Source organism: Chenopodium album, chromosome 4 (genome assembly GCF_948465745.1).
Source record: "Chenopodium album chromosome 4, dcCheAlbu1.1, whole genome shotgun sequence".
In the NCBI taxonomy this organism is placed as follows: Eukaryota; Viridiplantae; Streptophyta; class Magnoliopsida; order Caryophyllales; family Amaranthaceae; genus Chenopodium; species Chenopodium album.
The window spans coordinates 12,400,009-12,427,457 of NC_137837.1; the positions used below are offsets into that span (position 1 = coordinate 12,400,009).

The 27,449-nt window shown below is 34.5% G+C and overlaps 1 protein-coding gene across 1 annotated transcript; it reads left to right on the forward strand.

Moving 5' to 3' along the window:
- Positions 1 to 10,413: 10,413 nt before the first annotated feature.
- Positions 10,414 to 13,356, forward strand: LOC145626707 (uncharacterized). Its single transcript, XM_081679169.1, has 7 exons — positions 10,414 to 10,756; positions 10,847 to 10,960; positions 11,429 to 11,485; positions 11,576 to 11,653; positions 11,757 to 12,684; positions 12,776 to 12,856; positions 12,987 to 13,356. Exons 2-5 carry the CDS (start codon positions 10,853 to 10,855, stop codon positions 12,468 to 12,470), a joined length of 957 nt encoding a protein of 318 aa, XP_081535295.1. The 5' UTR covers positions 10,414 to 10,756; positions 10,847 to 10,852; the 3' UTR covers positions 12,471 to 12,684; positions 12,776 to 12,856; positions 12,987 to 13,356.
- Positions 13,357 to 27,449: the final 14,093 nt, after the last annotated feature.

Below are 27,449 nucleotides of genomic sequence, written 5' to 3' on the forward strand. Positions count from 1 at the left end.
CTGTGTCAGATTGGGGTGGTGAATCTAGGTCAGAGTTTGACTCATCATCCTCATCACTATTACTGTCAATGGGGCCATCACCTGACCTTTCAGCTAACCTATTCAAAGACTCTATTTCTTGAGTGAACTGATTCTCAAGATCTGCATCTTCCCTCAACTTAGCCCTATCATCCTTCACTTCAGCATCATCATTATCACTCCCCTCCTCATCATAGTCTATTTCATCCCCTAAACCCATATCCTCATCAAATAAAATGGTATCAGGCTCTGTCAAAGAGGTCAAAAGTTCACTATCCTCTACTTCAGTGTGTTTTAGGTCATTTCCCTTTTATTAGACACATAACCACTACTAGACCCTATGTTAAACCCTACCCTGATGTCATTATCATATTCAGTGAAAACATCAATTATTTTGTACTTAAACAGAAGACTCTTGAACTTAGTGAATGTGGTACCATCATATGATAAAAACCTTATACCATTTGACAGATTTTTCAAAGGATCACAATAGTGCAATTTGATGACATTTGAATAACCTAATAAGTTGATTAAGTTTTTGAGATATGTACCATCAAAGTCAAGATCCAACTCATTGAAAAATTTCACTTGCCCACCCACATATGATGAAGTACTCTGCCATTGCTCACCATGATGAAGTATAATGCAAGGTGAAATGTCACCAGCCATGTCTACAAAACATTGTTGAGTTCATTTTTAGGTACATTACCAAAGATGACATACTAAGCATAACCAAAAAACATTTCACATGTACTAAAAACAATAACACATCATTGTACATAAACCATTTAACAACAAGATGTGCTACAATAAAAATTTCAGAGAAACTAAACCAACTTTCATTCATTTCATAATCATAATTTCTATTACAAGGATCATCATTTGAAGCAATTAGTTGTCAATGCTGTGACAATTGTGTTACAAAAAGGGACATTCTCACAATGTCACCTAGCATTGACAACAAGAACATAAACATGAAACTTAAACATCCTAAGGGCAACAAGCAAAAAAATTCCAGCCCCCATCTAAGTTAGCTTTACAACCCCAAAATGCTAACCCCTACAACCCCAACCCCCTACACCTACATCAAGTCCTCCCCAAACAAACAAGGGAAGCCATCACAATAGGCTGTCCAATCACCAGTCATGTGAGCCCAAAAGTCATGACCTCCATTGTCAACGAGGTCAGCAGCTTCACAGCCTCGCTGGGCGTTGAAGTTGTAGAAGTGACGGTAGGCCACCATCCTCCGCTTATGGACCATCCTCCACCAGTCCATACAAACCCTACCAGCCTCAATCTGCTCTCCACATGTAAGTTTGGGGGAACACATGAAGCACCATAATCTGCTCCATCCCTAACACAGGGTTTGCCTCCTTTAGGCCAAAACGAATCATTTCCCTCCACCTCCTTCAGGTGTTAGAGGCCACAGCCGTAGAAGAAGCATCAAGTCTTGGGAAAACATGGACACGAAGGACTTTAAGGTGTAAGGGTGAGCATCCTCAAGACCATCCATTTTACTCCTACAATCACCAAAGACAACAACTTCTTTAATCTCTAACACTAAGACTCTGTTTTTATCAAAACCCTAACCAACACAAATCTGACGAACTAAGGCAGCCTAAATCAAACACGCACCAAACACATAACCCATTTTAGCACACCCACCATATAAATTACACACATATTCGCATAATTGAACCACAGAATTGGAAAAAAATTCCATACCCTAATACCAAAATATACCCATTCGAAAAATTGAACAATTTCGCAAAAAAAAAAAAAAAAAAAAACACAACAATAGAAGTACAATATGCTTACCTCAACAATCTTCAACAATGTAGTGCAAATTACCACTTTTGGAAGCCCCCAAATCAGAAGAATATTCAAGCTTGCAGAGAGAATTTGAGAAGATGAACAGAGGAACAAATGAGAAATGGGAGAAATGGCGCCTAAATCAGAATAAAAAAAAGACCCTTGGTATTCCAAACGCTGCGTTTTAATTTTAGCCACATAATTGAGTAGCTTGAACTGCAAGATCCCACTCCCCAAGGAACACGTGTGCCAATCCTATGCGCCGCCATCAAATCAGCATCAGACGTAATTAATAGGGGACTGAGTTTTTTCATCATCCTAGAGAATTTTTTTAAGTGGATCCCACGTATACAAGGGTACTCAGTTTTTAGGAGGTTTTTTTTAAAGTGGGTCCCATGTAGGGCTGTGCACGGTGCGGTTTGGTGCGGTTTAGATCTCAAACCGCACCAAACTGCAAAATTGCGGTTTGTGATTTTTTCAAACCGCAATTCTATTCAAACCGCACCAAACCGCATCGCAAAATACGGTTTGGTGCGGTGCGGTTTGCGGTTTTTCCATAATTTTTTCACCTCACAAATAATGATTATTTGCTAATCTTTTGTTATGAAATTTTTACTTGAAAACTGTACAACTATGCAAATAATTCAATAAAGAAGTAGTGCTTTACTTCAATGTTAATAGTGACCCAGTAACATGCCAAGGCAAACATGGAGCAAAATCATTAAGTAAACCACAACCACTCCATTACAACTCCAAAGCACAAGAAACGGAGAGTAATAAGAAAGGAAAACTTTGGTTTTCTTAATAATGACCCACACAATTCAGTACATATAAATACAATATAAGAGTCTTCTTTCCATATAAGAGTCTTTGCATTAAATTGCGGTTTGCGGTGCAGTTTGGTTTGAAATTTTTTTGAAACCGCACCAAACCGCAAAACCGCAGTTTGGTCAAATTTGAAAACCGCAAACCGCACCAAACCGCAAAATTGCGGTTTGGTGCGGTCTAGACCGTACTCTGCACAACCCTAGTCCCTCGTGTAACTTAGGTACTCAGTTTTTAACTCACCTTTGGTTAAATATTGACCTGAATATGCCTTTGAGTACCTAAAAGGTAAAAAAAAATTTAAGAGTATCCAAAAGGTGAAAAATGTTAAAACTGAGTACTTATATACGACTATATATTTAGGTATGCAACCCTAGGTTAACGTTGAAACCTCCAGTTCCCATTTTTCTCCGACCTAGGACACCAAACACCCTTTCATAATTGACGTACAAGATATGGCACAAATGTGAAATCCCTAGCTAGTTTCAATATCTTCAATAATTATACAAGTCGCTTCCTTGGCTTCTCTAACAAAAGCGAAGACCTCTTAAGCTTAGCTTCCTCAATGGTTGGGTTAATTAGGTAGATATACGAAATGACACACTACCACACATGCTGTAGTTTGTAAATTGGGACAATTTGGCTACAAGTATTATTGTGTGTTTTGGTCAGCTTTACACTAGCTAGAGTTTTTGTTGAATGCATGTGTGTTTGGATTTGGGGTTAAAAATCCGACCGGAAAAGAGCTCATCGTGTTCCTAAAAATGTTTATATGCCATGTCAATACTATCCTAATAAAGAGGTTTGAACTCCTAACCTCATGAAATTACACCACGACATATCTTACTATCTTACCATCAATAATTTATGCTTTATTATTCTGCATAAATGTATTTAAATGCAGAATACAAAATTGTATCCAAACTTAAAAACAAAGAGACGCATATTATTCTTTATATTCTTTTCAATATTCAACATTACATTCTCAATCATTAATACTTCAAACACTTTTTATAAAAAAATTTAAAAAAATACTCAAAGTAACACCCCGAGCAACACCTCAGTGACACACTAGTTATTAACTAATACTCTGTATCAACTATACATTATTATATACTTATATATCAAATTGACCCTTAATAGATTTAATAAATGCTCCAATTTTACACGAAGTATAGATTCATGTAGGTACTTGTCAGAATCCTTTCAAGTTAGTATTGTAATTTTTATTTAAAGATAACATGAAGGACCCTACTAAACTGGCATCTCTCACAGAGGTGGTTATTGGGTAGGGTAGCCTAATGATAATAAGGTTAGGGCCAAACATAAAGGGCTTTTAATGGATATGGCCTTTAATGGACATGGTCCTTATTGGATAGGGACAATATAAGGCCAAATATATTTTTTTCAATTTAATTGATAAAAATAATTACATAGATAAATTTGTATTCATATATACTTAATAATGGCTAGTAAAAAAAATAAAATATATATACTTAATAATGGTTGTCCAATCTTTATTTCAATTGATATTTTGTAGGCCCACCCATTATCGACCCGTTATTGACCCGCGACCCGCATTGACTAGACCCGATATTGACCCTAAAAAATGAGACCCTTTTTTACCCGACCCGCACCAACCCTGACCTAACCCGCCCAATAACCAGATCTACTCACAGGTTTAGTCAGTCCAATCAACTCCGTAGGTAGCGCTTGAGAGTAGAGGGAGGAGGTAAGGGAATCCCCCTACTCCCAAGCATTTTGTAGTTAGTGGGACTCGAACTTGTGACCTCAAAGTCACTAGGTTAGTGGGGCTCGAACTTGTGACGTGGTGAGATATATAGTACCAGTGGCGGATCTAGGATTTTCAATCAGGGTAGCGCAATACGGAGTAACGCATAGTTGTTTAAAACATTTAAAACTAAAATTAAAACCGAGCTTTATTTTAGGGATTTTATATTGAAAAATCCTCCAAAAAACGATTAGCAAAATAATAAGCCGGTTGATTTTTTTGATGCTATGCAATGTGTTAGCACATTGTTATGCTTCATATTATTTGAAAATCTGATTTTGAATAAGCATACATTTGACTGAGAACTTGTTCATAAAACAATTAATAAGATATATTATACGCATAAAAAATAATTCAATTAAAAATCTTACAGTTAAAATACTCCATAGTCGGTAAATAATTTGTAAAATCACAAAAACATCTTTATTATTAAGTGTAATAGAGAAATTTTAATTACTTTACATCTTTCTATTATTGGTTCGAACCTGGCCTTGCCGCACATCCCAAACTTTATCAACTTCTTTTATTACCACTGTAGCAAACATTGGCAATAGCGTCCGGATCCTCTAGAGTTGGAGGAAAACTCTACCACGTAGAGTTGGGCTTATCACAACCCTTCATATATATCAACGGTTGATAGCCTTCAATCTTCCACTAACTTTATAAAAAAAAATAATAAAAAAAAAATGCAATTTGCAGTTACCGAAGTAGGCGCCTAAATTGCTTAGCTGCTTCAATACTTTTCCCACCAAATATTCATCTTATTTTCCCACCAAAATCTTTAATTTACTACTATGATTCGTAATCTTCAGTCTTATGAGTCTATATCTCCACCATTGTTAAGTAATTTTTTTTATTTGCTTCCTGTAGGGAATAAATTTCAAGCGTTAACCCCCAGCTTGAACCCCACTGTGATCATACACTTAAGTACGGTGGCGTCCAAAAGGGAAGAAGATAGAGTAAAAGAGTCGCCAACAAGTTTTTAGGAACTTGTAAACCGTTCACAGGGTGAAGGTTATACACTAGGCGAAAATATGTAATAGCCACCGGTTGAAACCCCCCATTGCCACCGGTTTTGAACCGGTGGTCATTTGGGGGTGGCAATAAACCAACGCAAGGCCACCGGTTCAAAACCGGTGGCAAAAGTCCTTATGGCCACCGGTTAACCGGTGGCAATGTAATGGCGCGTTTTTTTTTGGATTGGAAGACTGACTTTGGCCACCGGTTTGAACCGGTAAACAGGTGGCAACAATAGGGATGTAATTTTTTTTTTTCTTATTTTTTTTTTCGTTTTGCCTGCAATTATTCCTGCAACTGATCCTGCTATAATATTCTGCCATATTATTGCTATAAATTCTGCCATAATATAATTATTATTAATAATCATAACAAGAATTAAAAATATATATTTAGACATTAATAATTAAAAACCAAATGCAATACAACAAATAAAGTGTGATATACATAAATACAAACAATACTAACTAGTCAATATTGTAGTCTAAAAGTTAATAATTAACAAAGTATAAATTCAAAATGATGTCACATTTACAAATTGAAGGTGATGAAAGATGCCAACATGTCTCGAACTTCATTAAGGTCCTTGCTTGTTAATGGATCTCCCTTTTGCACCTTGCAAAACTTGAAATATATATATAAATTATGTTAGAATAAATTAAAGGAAAAATGGAAAAAGAAAAATCCAATCTTTGCACTTTTTCCTTACAAAAATCCAACCTTTATTTTATTCCTTAAAAATCCAACCTTTATACCCCATCTTCTCCAACAGATCCATTACCTGTTGATGACCGGTTTTTCTAAGTTGTATGACACGTGTCAGCTACTAATTGGTTAATTATTTTTTTAATTATTAAAAAACAAAATTAATTAAAAGAAAATGAAAAAAAAAACTTTCGCCGGACTGAGTAAGAACACCACCACCTTCCCCTACCACCACCACGACACCACCACCTTCCCCTGCCACCACTCCTTCTCCCCCTCCCTCCCCTGCCACCACTCCCTCTCCCTCTCCCTCCCCTGCGCGCCCACCGCCCACCGGAACCCAACGCACACCACCACCACCTTCCCCTGCCACCAACATACACGCCCAACCACCAATAAAAACGCCCAGCCACCAACTCCACTGCCCCGCCACCAACACACACGCCTAGCCACCAAATCCACCGCCCCGCCACCAACTCCAAACCCAAACCCAGCAAATCGCCCAGCCCCGCAACTCCAAATCAGAAATCTTCCCTTAATTCCCGTCACTGCACCTCCCCTTTTTTGTCACGTCAACCACCGTCGAATCCCCTCACCCCCCTAAACCCTCACTACCTGAACCTAGCCCCTAAAAACCTCCCTCACCTGCTTGAAACACGGCCCAATTTTTTGATTTCTTCCATATCGCTAGAGCCGAGTGTGAAGGTTGATCCATGGAGGAGGAGGTGAGAGAGAGATAAAGAGGGAGAATGAGAGTGAGGGAGGGGAGGAGAGGTGAAACGGCGGTGAAGAGCGGTGGTGGTGGTGGCGATGGTGGCGGAGGTGGGGTTGGTGGTTTTGTTTGAGGAGAGAGGAGAGGAAAAGAAGAGGAGTGAGAAGGGAAAAGTAGAGAAAAAAAAAAAATCTTTTTAAACCTATTTATCAGGTCACTGGTAAAATGGATCTGTTGGAGAAGGTGGGATATAAAGGTTGGATTTTTGAGGAATAAAATGAAGGTTGGATTTTTGTAAGGAAAAAGTGCAAAGGTTGGATTTTTCTTTTCCATTTTTCCTAAATTAAATTAGTTAAGGCAAACATGTGAGTAGTAATAAATATGTAAAAAATTAAATACTTAGGTCAAAACGGTCTAAAAGAAGGCCTAAAAGACTTATACTTGCCCAATTTCTACATTTTTTAACTAATGACCATGTTCTTTCTCATAACAAGTCAATTATTCTTAGTTATAGGTGGCTAAGCCATGAAATCACAGAAAAAGAGCATTTTACTAAGTTTAAGGTCGCATTTTCATCCTAAATAGCCTAAATAAGGCCTAAATGACTTCTACTTGCCCATTTTCTACATTTTTTAACTAATGACCATGTTGTTTCTCATAATATGTCAATTATACTTATTTATAGGTGGCTAATCTTTGAAATCAAAGAAAAAGAGCATTTTACTAAGTTTAAGGTCGCATTTTCGTCCAAAATAGCCTAAATAAGGCCTAAATGACTTCTACTTGCCCATTTTCTACATTTTTTAACTAATGACATGTTCTTTCTCATAACTTGTCAATTATACTTAGTTATAGGTGGATAAGCCATGAAATCACAGAAAAAGAGCATTTTACTAAGTTTAAGGTCGCATTTTCATCCTAAATAGCCTAAATAAGACCTAAATGACTTCTACTTGCCCATTTTCTACATTTTTTTAACTAATGACATGTTCTTTCTCATAACATGTCAATTATACTTATTTATAGGTGGCTAAGCCATGAAATCACAGAAAAAGAGCATTTTACTAAGTTTAAGGCCGCATTTTCATCCTAAATAGCCTAAATAAGACCTAAATGACTTCTACTTGCCCATTTTCTAAATTTTTAAACAAATGACCATGTTCTTTCTCATAACATGTCAATTATACTTAGTTATAGGTGGCTAAGCCTTGAAATCACAGAAAAAGAGCATTTTACTAAGTTTAAGGTCGCATTTTCATCCTAAATAGCCTAAATAAGGCCTAAATGACTTCTACTTGCCCATTTTCTACATTTTTTTAACTAATGACCATGTTATTTCTCATAACATGTCAATTATACTTATTTATAGGTGGCTAAGCCTTGAAATCACAGAAAAAGAGCATTTTTCTAAGTTTAAGGTCGCATTTTCATCCTAAATAGCCTAAATAAGGCCTAAATGACTTCTACTTGCCCATTTTCTACATTTTTTAACTAATGACCATGTTGTTTCTCATAATATGTCAATTATACTTAGTTATAGGTGGCTAAGCCTTGAAATCAAAGAAAAAGAGCATTTTACTAAGTTTAAGGTCGCATTTTCGTCCTAAATAGCCCAATAAGGCCTAAATGACTTCTACTTGCCCATTTTCTACATTTTTTAACTAATGACCATGTTCTTTCTCATAACATGTCAATTATACTTAGTTATAGGTGGCTAAGCCTTGAAATCACAGAAAAAGAGCATTTTACTAAGTTTAAGGTTGCATTTTCATCCTAAATAGCCTAAATAAGGCCTAAATGACTTCTACTTGCCCATTTTCTACAAATTTTTAACTAATTGTAAACACAAATTTTAAATCTGTAAAATATAGATTCAAAATAAATGCAACAAAGAATTAATTTTATTAATTTGATAATTTAGTGTACAATCTCTAATCTGCTCCTCTGATTCGATCTCCACTTTGACTTTGACGTAATTCACAAATTGACTTGATTCTTGAATGAGGGCCGTCGAGGCTTGATCTCGATCAAAGATTTGATGCAGAACTTTGACTTATATTGATGTAGACCTTTGACTTGTTGTTGATGTAGACCTTTGACTTGTATTCTTGATTGAGGGCCGATGAGGCTTCATCTCGATCAATGATTTTTTGATGTAGAGGCTGAACCGGTGATGTTCTTGATGATTTGAGGTTCTTCTTTCCTTCGTGTTGAGGGCCGTCGAGGCTTGATCTCTTCCACGGGTGATCTTCTAGAATAGAACGACACGTCGAATGCTTGTTGTTCTTCTTCTAGGCTTTGAGATGTTTTCTCTAAAATGGTTTAGAGTATTTGATGAGGGGTTTTCTCTGGAGAGATTTAGAGTATTTGAGAGGTTTTCTCTGTATCTTGATTCTCTTTGTTTTCTCTCTAGTTTTCCTCTCTTGGTTGTTCTCTTCTCTTTTTAGGTCCCCCCCCCCTTCAAATGAATTAGAGAGTCTCTATTTATAAAGTAAGACACCCTAGGGTTAGGGTTTAATGTACAATAAAGTTGGGCTTTTGACTTGGTAATCTTGACTCATTTATGTAGCTTAACCCATTTAAATAGGCTTTTACTATTAAATGAACAATTTAATCAAAATAATTAAAATGGGCTAATTTATATTATTTCACCTAAAATAATTAATTTTAAATAAATAGTCAAACCATTAAGTCAACAAATTGACTTTTGACCCATATAATATCCGATGTGGCACTTATATAAATTTTTCGTGCCTACAAATTGCCCCCTTCGAGATCGGTCACAGACACGATTTGGAGTGTTTGATCGTGATCGGACTCGAAACCTTTTTTTTTTTTTTTGAAAGAAAATGATAATGCTCTTATGAGCTGAGTTTTCATGTTACAATGTAACAAACTCATTCTTCCAACACCTACGAGAATGACGAAATGCTTGGCTTTATCTCTCTCTCTTTTGTTTTTTGTTTTGTTTTTTTTTGTGTGTGTGTGTGTGTGTGTGTGTTTCATTATAAAACAAGAGGAATAATGAAAGATAAGTTTTGAAACATTCAAGCTGAAACATTCAAGCCAACTCACGTATTACTCAACAACTTGATAAGTTCAATATATACCAAGTCTATCTTGTCAAGAGTTTGTTAACTCCATCAAATTTATCCTATAAATATAGGACCTTGGTGAAGTTTATATTTTGCCATTGAATATCCAAACGTGAGAAAGGAGAATTCATTCTTAGTCCATGATACTATGGAGCTACTACTTGAAGGTATCGAACCGGCACCCGCCATGGAGCCATGGAGGAGCACCATTTTCTTGACATCAATAGCATGGGGAAGTCGTCACACCACAAGACTCAAACGATGCCACAGTAGAGGGAGCCGCCATACGCCACGACTAATGCCACACTAGAGGGAGCTGCCATGCCATGCCACGCCACGACAATTGATTTGATACAACGCCGAAATACCACGCCAAGAAGATGAGGAGCCAACATCGAAAGTCATTGTCTTCGTTGATGCCTTGGGGATGACTTTTTTTTTCGGAAAAATCAAGTTCATCTTCATGATTGTTTTAACTCGTACATCTAAGCCTAGTATCGTAATTTCATGTACTTTAATGAGGGAGTATGTTGTCATTTACTCGTCCCTCGCTGCATAGCTGTACCTCGTGACGTGTAAGGATATCCACGTCATGCATACAGGTCATGTACTCCGTTACGTATCTCCGTTGTCCACCCCCAACTACCGTATACTTTATGTCCCCACCAAACTCTCTTGGGTTAGGGTTACAAACTTCATCTTCCTCAAGAAGTCTAGTTTTGACATTGGAGAATTCGCTTCTTTCATCCCTGGGAGCTCATACTCGGGTTTCACCTCCAGGTAAATCATGTCATCTAAAGTATGCTATTCACTTCTTAAGTATAAGTATCAAACAAACATCGTGTTCATTACACCTTCGCCTGTCTGTAGGTACTCATGGTCAATATCGAATTGGGTAAGCGCTGCCGATCTATAACCAAGTGTATGGGGTATGACCTCCTCCCGCAGGGTACCAGTCATATTATAGAATCGGATGAAGTAAAGGTTAGTTTAATTAAATTTTTCTTTCACGACAATTTGTAATTTATTAAATTGTTTATTAGGAAATTACAATTGCTATGGTAGATGCTAAACTTCTGGGGGGATTCAATTCCAGTTAGATGAGGTAAATGTTAGTTGAATTCCAATTTTTTCCATTACCTGTGTTAATTTTTAAAATCGCTTATTAGGAAATTTTTTTCCATTACCTGTGTTAATTTTAAAAAAAATTTAATTGATAAGGTTAGATGATGAGACACTGGGAATTATTCAATCTTGATAGGACATTATGTTAACTTTCATATACAAAGTAGAAGCTGAATTTCTATGACATATGGACAGCTGAACTTAGTATCGATATATAATTGTATTGATTGATCGTCTTTTATATCAATAGATAGGTATGAAGCTGAATGTCTGTTCACAATTTACATATATCCTTTAGGCACTTATGTATCTAATTTGCTATTGCAGCAAGCACCCCTTGGTATGGCGCAGAAAACAGTAGACATATACCCTGCTTTGTTTAAGGTAGTGAACTAATTAGAGCATGGTTTGGTCTTATGTGGCGCTGATGTGCTGTTTATACAATAAAACTAACGAGGTGTACTATTTGAATAGGATAACTCTTTAAGTGTTGGTGGGTTTGTGAAAGAGAGAGGGCTTGTGATACATCAATATTCCAGTTCTATTCGGAGGGTAAGCTCCTTTTTAAGATAGAGTTCATATACCATAATGCCAAAGTACAAAGTTTATTTTCTCGTTTTAAATAAAATTAAAACATATGCTACAATTGTGTCAGCCTCCAAACATGAACTGTCGGGTTGAGTCGTTCGGCAGAATATGCCAAAAATTTAATGAAAGGAGGACAAGATGGGTATGTGATATGGGTTTTAGTGGACTACTACATTTTGCTTCCCATCATATGCACTTGCCACGACAATTAGCATATTGGTGTATGACCAGAATTGATCCCATGAGTAAGTTGTTTATTGGTCCAGATGGCCATGTGTTCCCCTTTTCAAAGAATCAAGTTCGTTGGATATTGGGAATCCCATGTGGAACAAAGCAGGTACCATCAACAAAAGATATGTCAGACAACGTACGTGCAAAGGTTCAAAGCATAATATTAAAGTACGGTAGAGCATGGGAGACGAAACCAGCAACACTTTTTGGCAGGACATACACTTCAGTTGGCATTCCTGTAACGGTGGAGATGATGGATAATCTAGAATGTTACTTTGAAGAGGAACAAGAAGAAGAGTTCAAGACATTATTCTTGATTATTGCACTACAAATGGTTTTATGTCCAACTCAATCGCCGAGACTTGCTCATGACCTGCTACCTGCCGTAAGCTGTGCACTGGATTGTAGCGAGTATGATTGGTGTGATCTGGTTCTTACGAAATTGATGGACAATGTGTCAAGCTTTGCGCGAAGGTTTTATGCAAACAGTTTTGCTGGGATGTGGAGGATGTGCTATTTTTATAGTTGTAAGTACACAACCTATTATTAGCTGGTAATTGATAAACAATACTTTCTAATTGATAAAAATGATGAATTCTGTTGTATTTTTCATGGTTTTTGATCAGATATTTTACCTTGACCAACTGAATGTGGAATCTGTCAACTGGGAAACGTTTCCAAGACTGAAAGCATGGGACATGAAGCGGATTGGCATTGCTGGGAAGCGTGATCGTTGTATTTCTGGGGACTATGGGAAATTAGGGGTATGTTTCGTCGCTTAAACTTTGCAAGTGTACGTTATATTTCTACATTTGTGTCAAAGTTGTAAAACAACATAACAACCGTGTGTGATAGTTGATAGATGTTGCTTACGGTGAGAGACACCCAAGACAAGCACGGGACAGTTTTGGACCTCCGGGTTGTCTAATGTTGAACGTAAGTTGTTTTGAACTTCTTCATCACGACTGAATATGAGTTGTTTTGAACTTCTTACCATGACTTTAATTATGCACGACCATACTGTGTAGTTTTTGGGGTGGTCATTTCCATTTTTGTATGTTGCCAGGACATTTCCAAACTTGTTGGCTTTACTAGGGACAGAAGAAGGCGTGCTGATTTGCGTTGTTATCGGGGAATTGCACATCATGTACCTCCTCAGATACAATCCCCAGCTGCAGAGGAAGATTGTGTAGATTCCACAAATTCGGATGAGTTTTAAGGAGTTTACGTTAAGTTTATTCAAAGATCTTGTTCAAAAACTTAATTGTTGGTAGTGTGTGTCAAATTTTTAATTTTAGGAGAGGCAAGAACTTGTTCAGGTTGTACCTGTAAGATGTAACGGTTCATAACCATACACTCATCCAGTGTGAAAGTTTCATTACATTTACAAATCCGAAATGAGGATGCCTTAAAAAATACAAAAGTGGCCACTTGAATGGGCTGCAGCCTATATAGATGTGTAAAGAGTAAAATACAATAAACTGGACCAAATGACAGATACATAAGTATTAGTTAGCAACTAGCAATAACACTTGCTTCCTATAACTATAAAAATCAGGCCCGTAAAAGTTCTTTACAATTATTACTTTTATTTCCATTATTTAAACATCTACGTGTACGTATACAAAAGAATATGCGCTTATTTTTTCAGACAAAAAAATCAGGTCTCAATGTCTCATTCTGGTAAACATTATACACATGTACTATAATAGTATCATATACGATTTCTGTATTTATTTACTTTTATCAACTTATTTGTTCCAATTTTATCAGATGTCTCTGAAGAGACATCAACTAATTTGTTGGAAAACAAAGTAAAAGGATTTTATTTAAGAACCCTAATAAGACGCCACTTGGCAGTTGCAAAAGTTGTATGAAAAAAAAATATTAAGGAGTCAAGGAATATATAATTGTTTAGGAAAAATTGGCAAAGACCACAATGAAGTGTAACCTAATATAAAACAACCTCTTCAATTTAATTTTGCAAACTTCGTACCACATTATTACCTAGTATATGGCACTTAACAATATATACCACATTATCATATCAAAGACTTCGGGTACTCGGATTTTCAAAACGGTTATCCGACACCCAATAAACGATCCAATAGTGATCATTAAACTTAATAAATGAGTTATTATGATATATGTTAACAATATATTAACAACAGTACCGCATGATCTTGACCAAATTATTAATTAGATTACTAATCATTGATATGATATAGTGATTACGAATTAAAGCAAGAGTATAGATTTTGGAAAAAATAGATTTAAGGGGGATTTAAAAAAATGTTTATCGGTTTGGAACGGGTAATCGTTATTTTATGTGGGTAACCATACCCGATAACAAATTATTGGAACGGGTATCCGAACTATTATGGTTATCGGATCGGGTACCCTTATTTTATGAAAAGGTAAAGGAACGGGTTTTCGTGTAGTTTTTCTCAGCCCAACCCTAGTACTAGCATTCTCTATCTCTATGACTTGTCTGCAGTAGACCATGGCCACATTTATGCTTAGTGGCCATGTTAATAACCGTTAAAAAAAATAAATGGAAAAAAAGTCATTTGTAGGTCTGACCAAACAGGACAGCTTATAAAATTATTCGTACAATTGACTTGTATCCTAAAGGTTGCGTCAGTGGTAAGGAAGATATTTGGTATATTGTGTGTGGAAGGGAAGTTAAGGGTTGGAGACACATAAGCTTAAATGAAATTTATTATTTTTGGCTTTCAATACAAATAAATTTCCAATTGACCACAGTCTCTTCAACATCATCAACACAATGACATTCGAGCACTATCTCCATAATAAATAGATTTAATTATAAGGCTTATTTAGAACATCAACTATCTGTGTATAATTGTATACTAACAATGGGTGTACATATTGAACCCAACATATGTAATTTTTAGTGAAAAAAAATACGTATTATAGTCAATAATTTGCGATAAACTACCTTATTAAAAATTATACTTAGTAAAGCAGTACGTAAATTTAGTAAAATGTTGTAATTTACCAACTTAAGACAAAGTATGCACGAGTTAGACCAAAAATCTCCCGCGTCGACTTTGTCACCCATACATAACGACATTCAATGACATGCTTCTTTCTGAGAATTTCCCCACGTGATGGTGTCACGAAGCCAAGTCATAACGTCGAAAAAGTTAGGTTTTTGTTACTCAAAAATCCCGCGTTTTGTAAATAGGTAGTGTATCGCAAATTCTGGACTACAAAGGTAATTTATCTCAAAAGTATCTCCAAAATATGTTGTTTTATTAATTGTACATATAATCGTTCTTTAATTGCGTAGAATCTTTTATTTAATTAGCTTTACAAACATGAAACAATTCATAGGTCTATCAGCTAGTGCGACATGGGTTACTTGTAGGGTGTTAGTTGTATTCTAGGGTTACTTATATGAATTATTTGTATTCTGGGGTTACTTGTTAGGGTGTTACTTGTTTTACATGGTTTCTTGTAGGGTGTTACGTGTGTTATTAAGTTACTTGTATTGGTTACTTGTATCATTAGGTTTTTTGTACAATGAGGTTACTTGTAGGGGGTTACTTGTATTGGTTACTTGTAACTCTTAGTCTCTTACCGTAGGGTAGTTCTTGTATTATGAGGTTACTTGTATGAGTTACTAGGTTCATGATTAATTGTAGTGGTTAATTGTATCACTAAGTTCATAGTTTAAATATTAAAATGAGATTATTCTAATACTCTATAATCGAGGTTACTTGTATTGGTTACTTGTACCATTAGGTTTCTTGTACAAATGAGGTTACTTGTAGGGGGTTACTTGTATTATAAGATTTCTTGTATTATGAGGTTACTTGTATGAGTTACTTGTTTCATGATTAATTGTATTGGTTAATTGTATCACTAAGTTCATAGTATAAATATTAAAATGAGATTATTCTAAAAATCTACAATTGAAGGGAAAAGAGACTTTTTATTAACGAATTGTGTGATTTACCTTTATCCACACCTTTTACATACAACAACCCGTACTCCCCACCTACTTAAGTTTTATTTAATTGTATGCATGATGATAATGTTCTTGTATTTATGTTTATGTATTATATGCATGATTTAAACTCACACGTTTGGACTATAATTTTATGTCGGTAAAGTAGAGTTCATCTTAGTCCAGTTTTAATTAGCATTAACATGTCTCTTCATTTACATAAAAGAATTTTGTCCAACATTAGTTTTAAGTTAAACATAATACCCATCCTAACATACATTGCTTATATAGTTATATCTGACGTTGGGCCTTAACAGCAACTAAAGCATTTAATGCATTTATTTGACTTATTAATTTTTTATGTCTGTATATACGTGGATAGTTAATGAAATCGAAACTTGCTATGCAAGTAATTATTATGTGGAGGATCATGCATGTTTCCTTGCCTTTTTTTTTTTCTATTTATATAGATGTGTCTTTGAGTGTTCAAGTCCCATTACAACTCAATTCCCCCCCTTTTTTTACGGTTTATCCTCATCCCTTTAATCTCAAAATGGCTAGGCGTGCACGTACTAGGGCGGGTACATTAGCACTTTTGTTCTTTACCCCACCTTCCGGACTTGTTTCGGAGATGGATTTTAAGTCGTTTGAGTATTTAATCAAAGATAATGCCAATCCCAACACTTATACCGTAGTAACTACGGAGACTATTGCAGCCTTAATCCTCAATTCCTCTAGTCCCAACCACAGTTACCTGAATAGTATGTTAATGCGTAGGGGTTCTGGTGATGGTGTGATCCGTCCTGCCCATCTTCCAAACTACAATGACATCTACCCCATTAGGGCAGAATACCATATTTTCCTGAAATGGTGTCTTGGAGATTCTTTCAACAAAGACAGTGTTACCCCAACTCTCCATGTTCTTGACCCAAAGCCTGTAATTAACTTCAATCAACCTGTTTTGGAGCTTGATAACTATGGAATACATTTGTGTATGGGAACATACACGGATGGATTTCAAGTAATCAAACTCCCCTCTCTACCACACATCTTGGATGTGTGGGTGTCCTATGGTATTAACACTGATCTCATACCCAGTTACCATCATGTTGATTTTACTCCATTTCAAGGTGCACGAGCTGCCTCCCTTGTGAACAGCTCATGGCCCATGCCAAGAGCCACAACTGTTTGTTGTTGGAATGTTAGGGGTCTGGCTAGACCATCTCTTATTGAAAACTTCTAGCAACTATTTGACCTCCATAAGCCAGGTATAGTTGTTATGTTGGAGACACGACTCAGTGTAGAGAACGTCCAGCTGATTGTTGGATCTCTACCGGGTAAATACAGCTGCGTTAACTCGGCCCCTACTAGTCTGGCCGGCGGATTGGAGATTCTTTGGAGGAATGATATTATCGCTGTTGAGCAGAGGCCAGTTCATTCTAACCATGTGAAGGTGGACTTGTACTTCAAGGTACACAACATGGTTTTATTGACTTAAGCTGTTTTGTTTTATGTGTTTTAAATTACCTTTGTAAAAAAATTTTAAAGCCCTGTCCTAGTTTGGGTTATAAAAATTAATCGATCAAAATTTCTCTTTTAATGCAGGGCCACCCAGCTGCTAGGCGTCCTTTGTTCTAAGAAGTTATCGGGGTTGGGCTGGCCGGACCAAGCGCATTGTGAGAGGGAGCGTCGGGTGTCTAGACTATCAACTACTTCACATTAGTTGTTAATTTGTTATTTTATTTCTGTTTAGTAAAATAATTGCATTAGGCAAAGCATTGTGTTTCTAGTTGTCGTTGTTGGGGATTTATTGTTTACGTAAGTTCCTTGATCAAGTTTTATGATCTGTTTTTTTATCCCATATCACATGGTCAGTTGTTAAGTATGGTTGTTAAGTATGGTTTTTAGCGTTACTAAACTATGTTCCTTTAAGACTTTAAATGTATTGAATTATTTATTTTGTTTGGTTTGATGTATTATTTATTTCTTATTTATAAGTGTTATTATGATTTTTATAATAATGCTCGACATTTTGGTGTCTTATTTTGTTTGGTTTGATGTATTATTTCTTTCTTTAATGTTGTAGTATGGTATCTAAATGAATTACCATTTACTTATACTTTGTAATCTATAAAAATTAGTATAAAGTACTATAACACGCTTTTTTGCAAATAGGATATTATTTCATATTTAACTGTACTCTAGGAAGCAGCCGAAATTTATTAATTTACAATAATTGTACACATCATTTAATTAATTAGGTAATTTATTTAACACTTACTTAACTGCATATGATTTCATACACTGATAATTACATATTATTAAACAAGTTAAAAGAAACATGGTTGATAATTAACCCTTAAATGAGACTCTACACTGTAGACACAAAACCTTTAAATGAGAAGTACAAGGCTAAGCATATGATTACAGATATTGTAATGAAGTTGTTCCTTGATGAAAGAGTTAAGTTGTGTGCACACAATGTCTCGTTCAATTTCATCACGGATTGTAACTCCGCCATTAAATTAGAATTTTCTCTTGTTAGGGTGTCATTAAGCCTTTTTAAATGATCAACTTTGTCTTCCAACTCCAGGTTGTCTCCACTTGGTGCTGTTACTGCCGCATCCTCTGCCCACACGAAAAATCCACAATCTCTTGTTTGATCCTGGCAAATTTACTATAATAATTAACTCTCAAAATTTGATAATTATTACTTGTTAGTAGATTAGTAGTGGTTTGTGGTGATTTACCTTCCAGTAAGGGCACCCGAAAAATCTTTTCCCGACGTTAACACCCCTACGGACGGTGGATAATCTCGCCAGGACACCGTGGTTACATGTCAGTTGGATCGGATTCGTCCGTGAAGCACTACTTTGAGAGGCCATTTTTTAATTACTGGAGATGGTTGCGCAAATGATATGGGAAATATATAATATATGGGATTATTACCACTACTGTACTACATTTATTACTACATTTATATTAGCACGACGTGGACTAGTCAATGCTCTATAATTTGTGGACGTGGACTTGTTGCTTGGAGCGGAAGTTTGTTGGAGTTACCTTGCACAATACATTATTGTTTTAAATTTTCAGTTTATGTAAGTGTTGTCATGTGACTATGTCAACACAGCTAGAGTCTCATTTTTCATATTGGACTTGGACGTCAAAAACAATTATAACTTGTGGAGCAAGAAAGTTCAGTTTTCATTAAATTTGTAAGAAAAAGCTACTTACGGTGCACTGCTATCATAACTTTTAAGTACCAAAAAGTCGTATCCCCAGACATTGTTTTTATGGATGTTGAAATTTTAACCCTAGTAAGTTGGAAATTCTTAATAGCTATTTGGACTTTCAATCTAAATCTATGTACAACATAGTCTAGTGCTAACCCTAGTAAAGTTGGAAATTATTAATAGCTATTTGGACTTTGAATCTAAATCTATGTACAAGTAGTACAACATGGTCAACTGCATTGCATAAAAGGCATTTACAGTCGTAAATACAAGACATTCTTAAAATATATTAAAACACAAATTTTTAGAAAATAAGAGGTGTTATACGGATTATATTGACTGCGATGTATGTTGAGTAATTTCCAAATGGTACAAATATTTGGAGTAATTTCCAAATCGTATATGCAACAGACACACACACCTAGTTAATGTAAGGATAAACAAATCATTTTAAACAAGATATCGGAAGGAAAACACTAACAACAGGGTAACTGCAAATTATCCGCATCAATTACATTACATACCACATGTAAAATAGCCAATTTTTACTGGATTTTATTTTTAGCGCATGGGCTTTTTAGACTGTGGTGGGTTCGACCAAGAGAAGGGACATATATCTTGGCCTTTTATATCATCCTTTACGTTTTCCTTTTTGCTTTCATAAATTCCTTTTTACTCAATTTTCTACAAATGATTTTCACCCCCTTATTCTTCTATATAACTATTCATTTTCCAATAAAAAATATACGAGTATTATAAAATTAAAAATTTTATTACATACCTTTAAACTATCCGTGCATTGCAAGAAGGCTCAGTTTTATAGAAGAATAAACACGTATTGTAGTTATTAAACACGATCGCTCAGTTTTATATTGCACATTTGTGACACTAAATTCTTAATTTTATTACCGATTTCACAATTACGAGTGATCGATATGGGTAGGTTATATTGCTTATAACCCAAATAAGGAAGATTATGTTTACTAAACAAGGTCATTACTTAATTGCAGAACTATTAGCCCCACACAACTTTGGCATATCTTCTACATACTATTTAATAAACAATACATGTGATCAATATAGCAACTAATTGAAACCAATAGACAAGTAAGCAATTTATAACTAATGACCATATCTATTATAAGTAATACTATACTGAATACTACAATAAACACTACAAAGCACCTAATGGAAACCAATAGACAAGTGAGCAATTTATAACATAAATAATGACCATATCTATTATAAATAATACTATAAAACTGAATACTACAATAAACAGTACAATATATCATTCTGAACATAAGCAATCAGTCCCTGCCTTGTACAATAAAATTATGATTTAAGGGGTAAAAATGAAGCATAAGCCTAAATTAAATTAGCTAACCACTCCCCTTATTTCATACTTAACATCACAAACTAGACTTGAACTACTACCGTCCAAGTTGGATCATAAACATGATAAACTTGACATAATAAAGTAGACGTTAACATCATAAACATCAGAAACCTATGAAAAGAGGGTGGGGTGACACGTCACCAAAAACTGAACATCATACACATCATAAACTTAACACAATAAAATTGCTAAACACTCCCTTTATTACATATGACGTTTATAGAGTTAAACAACCGGACATTCATTCGTGCCTCCTTATGAAGAGAAGGGTGGGTGACACGTCACCATAAAACTCAACTTGTACCTTCTGCCCGGGCGTAATTTTCTCGCAATGAATCATTCCGTTAACACCTCGCCCGACCACACATTGCTTTATGTTACGGTTTGAGTCGTATTTAATCGCCATTATTGCATCCCATATGTGTCTTCCCATAACAAGTTGCACCGGGGTGTAGTCAGGATAACCGGTTACATTCTCCCTTGCAAAAGAGACCGGAACATACTACAAACAACACAAAGTAAAAGGCATTAGTCAATTAAATTCTACACAAATTGTTCCAACTTCTATTATTGAGAAGGCTTAATACTTATACCAGTCTGCCCGCCCTTATGTAATGCTTGGTAAAATTGGATAGGAACAAAGGTGGATCGGTATCAAGGCTGTCCACATCCGCGCCCTCCTCTATTTCACCCAGCAATATCCCATTTCTGAATATTCTTGGCCTAAAATACCGACTCCCTAAGTAGAACATCTCCACAATGTCCCCGTTCATAATCTCATTTGCTACAAGAAAGTTAGCCCATCCATCTATTATAAAACATTGCCACACCAGTCCAACCTCAACTAGTCGGAGAATGACTGGAAATGGGGCATTATTGTCCCCCCTTACCATAAAGTATTCACCTGTAGTTGCTTGTAGCTTCTCAGCAACCCTATTTGGAACATATTGGCAATAAAAAGGGTAAAATTATATATTAAACACTAATGTTATAGCTTATAGTTTACCTTTCAATACAAAAGCTAAAATTGAAATACAATCAATTACGGATAAACTCATCACTCTTTGGCTAGTTGAAGCATCCACCATGAATTGGAACCAAGGTATGTTTGGTAAATCCATAACCTTCTTTTAGAATCAATGTACACTTAATAAAAAGGACGATCATCTCTAAATTAAAACGTTTCGAGTCGTCATAACTAGACTGTGACCAAAGCAGATTTAGCTAATTTAATTTAGAAAAAATAAACTAAAAATTGAAAAGCGACTTATCTGATTGATAATAATAATTATATACCATTGCGCAAAAATTAAAATTAAAGTACAGGGGTAATTGTGCAAACAAAGTAACGAAGAACAACATTATGAAGGAAATCTTTTTATATTTGAGGAACATAAGAAGCAAAACTAATAGTTTAAAGAACTGTAAAATTTAGATGCTAGTAAAACATGTACTGAGAATACCTTGAATCGTTTATGAAACTTAGATAAGACTGGTAGACAAAGAGGTGTTAATATGTATAATTGGAAATGCCTTTGAACCTCCTCCTAAGCCTGTTATCTGGGAGGGTTTCTGTACGAGTGTTTTAGTGGGACTTATTAGCTGTATTTTATTTCAGAAGGTAAACTGAGTTGAAGACCTTTTATACTTCATTACTGTTGAGACAGACAATATGACTTAGTAGTTTATAAACCTTTTAAATATTAATGAACAAGTTATGTGACACATGAGTAAGAGTTATCATCTTATATTAATTCGAATTAGTATAAATAACATGAAATTGTAGTTAGGATTTTTGCATGACGGAGTGGCTTAAGTACCTAAGGACGTTTACCCATTAACATGTTATGTGAAAATAAAACGTTATTTACTCTGGGCCAGATAGGCAAGCTTGATAACAACTATACGTCAAATATCATTAATGCATAAAATAACGCCTTTGGTTTGATAAATTGTTGTTTGCCATAAACGGGGGATCTAATCAGCTTTTTAATTCGTGATTACCTACCATTGTGGAAACAAGTTCTGAAAACGTATTTTATGCAACCTTGTAATTCAATATTATCGCCGTCTACAGTAAATTGAAGTGTATAATTGTCCTAATTTCGAGCTAAATAAGATATCCGAAGACTACAATGGGCCTTCTAACTAAATCTTATTAGATAAACAGTAAATCAGTTAGAGCAAGTATAGCCCCAAGTCGATCTTAAGACTTGGGGTGACATCATCAAATTAAGGCTAAAGATTTATACTTAATATGTTTCCCATTTTTCTTAAAAATTCTCAAGGAAGTCTGAAGTTGAGTCTTGAAATTTCAAGACTCAACTTAAGACTTGATATTGGGACCCACTTCACCAACTACACTTTTATATTAATTATCCCTTTTCTTTTATACTTTTCTACATATAATATGTCAAAAAATTAAGTCTTAGGGCTAAAGTGATAGAATTATGTAAGTCTTAGTGAGTCTTAACAAGAATTTAAGTCTTAACACTTGGGGCTATATGAACACTTGCGGCTAAAGTGATAGAATTATGTAAGTCTTAGTGATAGAATTACGTAATAACTGATTAGTTACCTCATGAAAAGGCTATATGGAACATAACATAGTATTATTATTTGTAAAAATATATATTAAAGAATATAATAAGAGAAGTTCAAAAAACCCGGTAGGTGTACTAACTCGTTTAAACTGACTATACAAGTAAATATATCTATTTAAAAAGTATCAAATAGTAAATGACTACATCGAAAAGATGTTTTTTTTTTTAATTTGACCATCCTTAAGATAATTATACAATATCAATAACTGGTCTTATATGATGAGATTATATAATTTAAAATATGACGTAAAAAAAAAATTATTTATATCGCCGAGAAAGGAAAGTGATTATATCATCCGTTATGTGATTATATCATATTTAAGTGTCAAATTTTGGTTATACTGTCTACCTATTGGGTAAATTTCGAACCTTTTATTTACATCTTACCCAAGTTACATTTTCATTCCCTATCATATTACAATTAAATCTCCAAAAATAAACAGTTATTTGCAACATTTACTATAAATGGATGGTAACTATTATGTGCATAAAATGTTTACTTCCCTTGTAAGGTAATTCTGTATCTCTCTCCTCATCAGATGCACCCCCAACCTTTTCTCTTACCATTATAATGAGAAACAAATTTTGCCTAGAATTCCGCAAACACCCCTTTGTTGCAAGTATAATTTTTTTTACGCTATAGCGAACAGTCTGCTCCAATATATATTTTTTAGCATGATATAATTGGCTTTTGCTTAAAGGAACTAGATACTCATAAGCTATAGAATAGGCTGCGCAATAGTGTCGTGGGTGTCATTAGTGCTATCCCACCTGAACTTAATAATAACATACTGCAATAAGGTAGAAGTAATTTATTATCATGTCTGATTGGCATTTCCAAATATAATCAATGTTGTATAATCATATTATATGAGATAATTTAATTACTTTTCCGAATAACACACTTTTATTAGGTAATGAAATATTAATTAAAATCCTAAATGCGTCATTTTTTGGCTTATCTATATCTATATATCTGATTTCATTTATTTAGTGTGATCAAGGTACGTGTTAACTTGAACGAACAATACAAGAGGGGGGGTGAATTGTATTGTGGGGAAACTAGGGTTATTTTTGCGGAATTTGTAAAGGAAATAAGCGAAAACTTAAAGTGCACAGAGAGATTTTACGTGGAAAATTCTTAACCCTAATTAAGAAGAAAAACCACGACTACAAGGGATTTAAAACTCAACTCTTAATTATAATAGGGCAACCAACCAAGTACTATCTAAGACTCTAACTCAAGTTCCTCAACAAACTTGAGTTCCCCTTCAACCGACCCCTCAATCAGTTAAAAGATATTTTAGAAAGATATTTAATATTTTCCAAAAGATAATTATTTAAGTAAATAATATCTAATAGAAATATAGGAAAATATAATTAATTAAAATAAGATAACTATTCCATTTGACTCCTACTAATGTCAATATAATTTATAACCTATTAACTTTTAAACTCCTTGCTTTCTCTGAGGATTCTTCGACTCAAAAGATTCCACACTTTAGTTCCCTCGGGGAACTAATGTCTTGATTTCTTGATTTTATCTTCTCGCTTAATCTTTAGTCTTCTTTGTCTTCCAGTATGCTCGTTCCTCCTCAGGTACATCATCACATACTTCAGTTTCCTCCTCGAAACCTAAGACTTACAATACTTAAAGACACTTGTTAAAACGTGTAAGTTTGCTTGAGTCATCATCAAAACACATAAGGGTCAACAGTACGGGCATTTAATAAGGTGATTTCTTGCCAATTAAATTATATTGCATCTACAATTTCTTGAATATATATGTAGAAATACAACAAACATGTTCAACGATGAGTGGAAAAATGGTTGTATAAAAATATTTAAAACCAAGTTCCATAAATACTATGCTTTAGCCCTGGTTTTTTTTTTTCTTTTTGTAGATAAACCTTTTTCCAATATAAATCATTTTTGATGGTAAAAATTGGAACCCAAATCATATAAATGTCTCTGTATGGTAATATGGATGAATGGAATAAATAAGGTATTCCACTATGTTTACTACTAATGTGGAAACAAAATACTTATCTACAGTAATGCCTCAATTCCATACCAGAATTTTACAGCAGTAATTAATAGTATGTAATTTTTGTTAACTTTTAATATAGCCAATGTTTCACAAAAACTTAATAGTGTTGTGAATGGAAAAGGAAAAGGATTGATGTGCAACAACTTATAAAATAATTAACTTACAATTAAATTGGATATATACAATGGTGATTTATATTGGATCTTACCAGAATGACGTATTTTAAAATAGTATTTACCAAAACGGCCAATTGTAATTTGAAATTCCCTAACTAGCTACTTTATAAATGTTTATTAGAATTTATCTATATCTTATATTCCTTTGAAGTTTGAACGGCTTGGTTCATATTATGGGTTTTTTTTGCATGTTTTTTGTTTAATTTAATAAAATTATCTTTTTTTAAAAAAATAATTAAAGGTTTTTTTATATGGGAATTTGCAAAGTAGTTATTGAAATATAAATTTAAATTTCTATAAGGGCATCTTTTTGTTTCGAAATGTACGGTGTATATTGAACGGCTTACTACCACTGTTTCTACTACCACTGTTTCCATACTCTGTATTTTTGTATACGCCGTAAATTTTCCAAATTAGATAAACTTTTTATAAATTAGGAAAAACAATAAACAATTAATTTACAACAATTCTTATAAATTACTTGCAAGTTAATAATTTTGTTATTTTCGAAAAGTAATTTCATATTTAGCCATTTTATTAAATACTTTTATTAAATTTGGTCATTTGGTTAAAGATCCATTTTAAAATATACATTCATATTTGTATGAGCGAACACGTTTGTAACTGTTCATTTCATGGTTATTTATCCGGAAATTCTTAACCTAGAAATGGGAAGGGTGTTTATGACAACAGACGCCCTGAATTATAGCCCTTGACTTTCCAACCTAGGTATTATGGAGCCGGATGTGCCTTAGTTTAGACTTATACATGAAATAAATGTCAACCAACCATATTTACATGTTTGGCAAATCGTATTACGACACGTCAGCGTTATTCTTCAAGGTTACGGTTCTTTTACATGTATTGCTTTTATTATATTCCGAAACAGTTTAGTCAATTAGCAGACTTATTGCGGAAAATATAAAGATTTGACGTGGACGGCTAGCATTTGACAGAAATTACTTAAGTATTTTTCTTTTCCAATGGAGCAGTGCTTTTGCATATACTCTGACTGTCTGTTTCGGTCAGAGGTGAGGGGAAAATATATCTCCCATCAAAAGGCAGACATAAATGTTGGTGGTTGGGAAGAAATTCAACACTTTTACAAGGATATTACTCCATATGGCATCTACAAAAAAATGTTGTTAATCTTATTTTGGTGCATGACATAAGAATTTGTGATCTCTTGTTGTGTCTTCATTTGGAAAACCAAGTATCAACTTAGAAGTCACACTTTGTAGACATGGTGCTACATTTGGATGATATTAAGGTTTCATGTGAACTCTAATGCTGCAAATCATAATGATAATGTATAATTTGGGCAGTTCAATTATTAAATTAAATGTTAACAAGTTTACTTAATATTAATAATCGCAAATATCATTATCGATTTACGTTTCTCATTATTACGAATTGAAACCCAAATGTTATCAAATTCCTCCGGCTACATTTGACTAATTGCTGTAATGAATGTGTGTGTACGACTTAATTGTTTAAAAAGCGGAGTATTGTAATTCCTAGAGCTAAATAAATAGTTAAAATCATTTTTTTTTAGAAAAAAGTTGATGCATTAGACTTCCATGTAATAGAGGTGTTTACGAAATGCCTAAAACCAAAGGTTTTTAACGCATAATTTCCATTTGTCATAAAATATTCATGTCCATCGCCCACAATTTACTTAGGCCATGTTGTCATCGACAGAATCCAGTTGATTTGAAGTGTACTAAACTAAACAGAATTGACATGAAGAACAAAACTGGAATTGAGCATAATTGAACAAAACAAAACTAAACGGAACTGAACTGAACTTTAATGAGCTAAAGTAAACTCAATTTAACTGAGATGAGAGCTGAACTGAACTAAACGGAATTTAACATAAGTGAACTGAAATGAAATGAAACTGTTATAAGAGAGAATGAAAATAGGAGCTTAACTAAACTGAACTGCAATGAACAGAACTAAACTGAACTGAACTGAATTTAACGTAAGAGAACAGACCGTAATTAAACTGAACTTACTTTAAAGTAAGTTACTAAGAACAACCCCTTAGATTAGTGACCTACATAATTTATAGTACGAATAAATGGTA

Excerpts from the sequence above, each read along its gene's own strand:
- LOC145626707 (XM_081679169.1), top strand. The coding sequence starts at position 10,853 with ATGGTCAATATCGAATTGGGTAAGCGCTGCCGATCTATAACCAAGTGT. Across the intron at positions 10,961-11,428 it reads TAGAATCGGATGAAGTAAAG|CAAGCACCCCTTGGTATGGC; the intron begins GTTAGTTTAATT and ends TTGCTATTGCAG. Across the intron at positions 11,486-11,575 it reads TATACCCTGCTTTGTTTAAG|GATAACTCTTTAAGTGTTGG; the intron begins GTAGTGAACTAA and ends CTATTTGAATAG.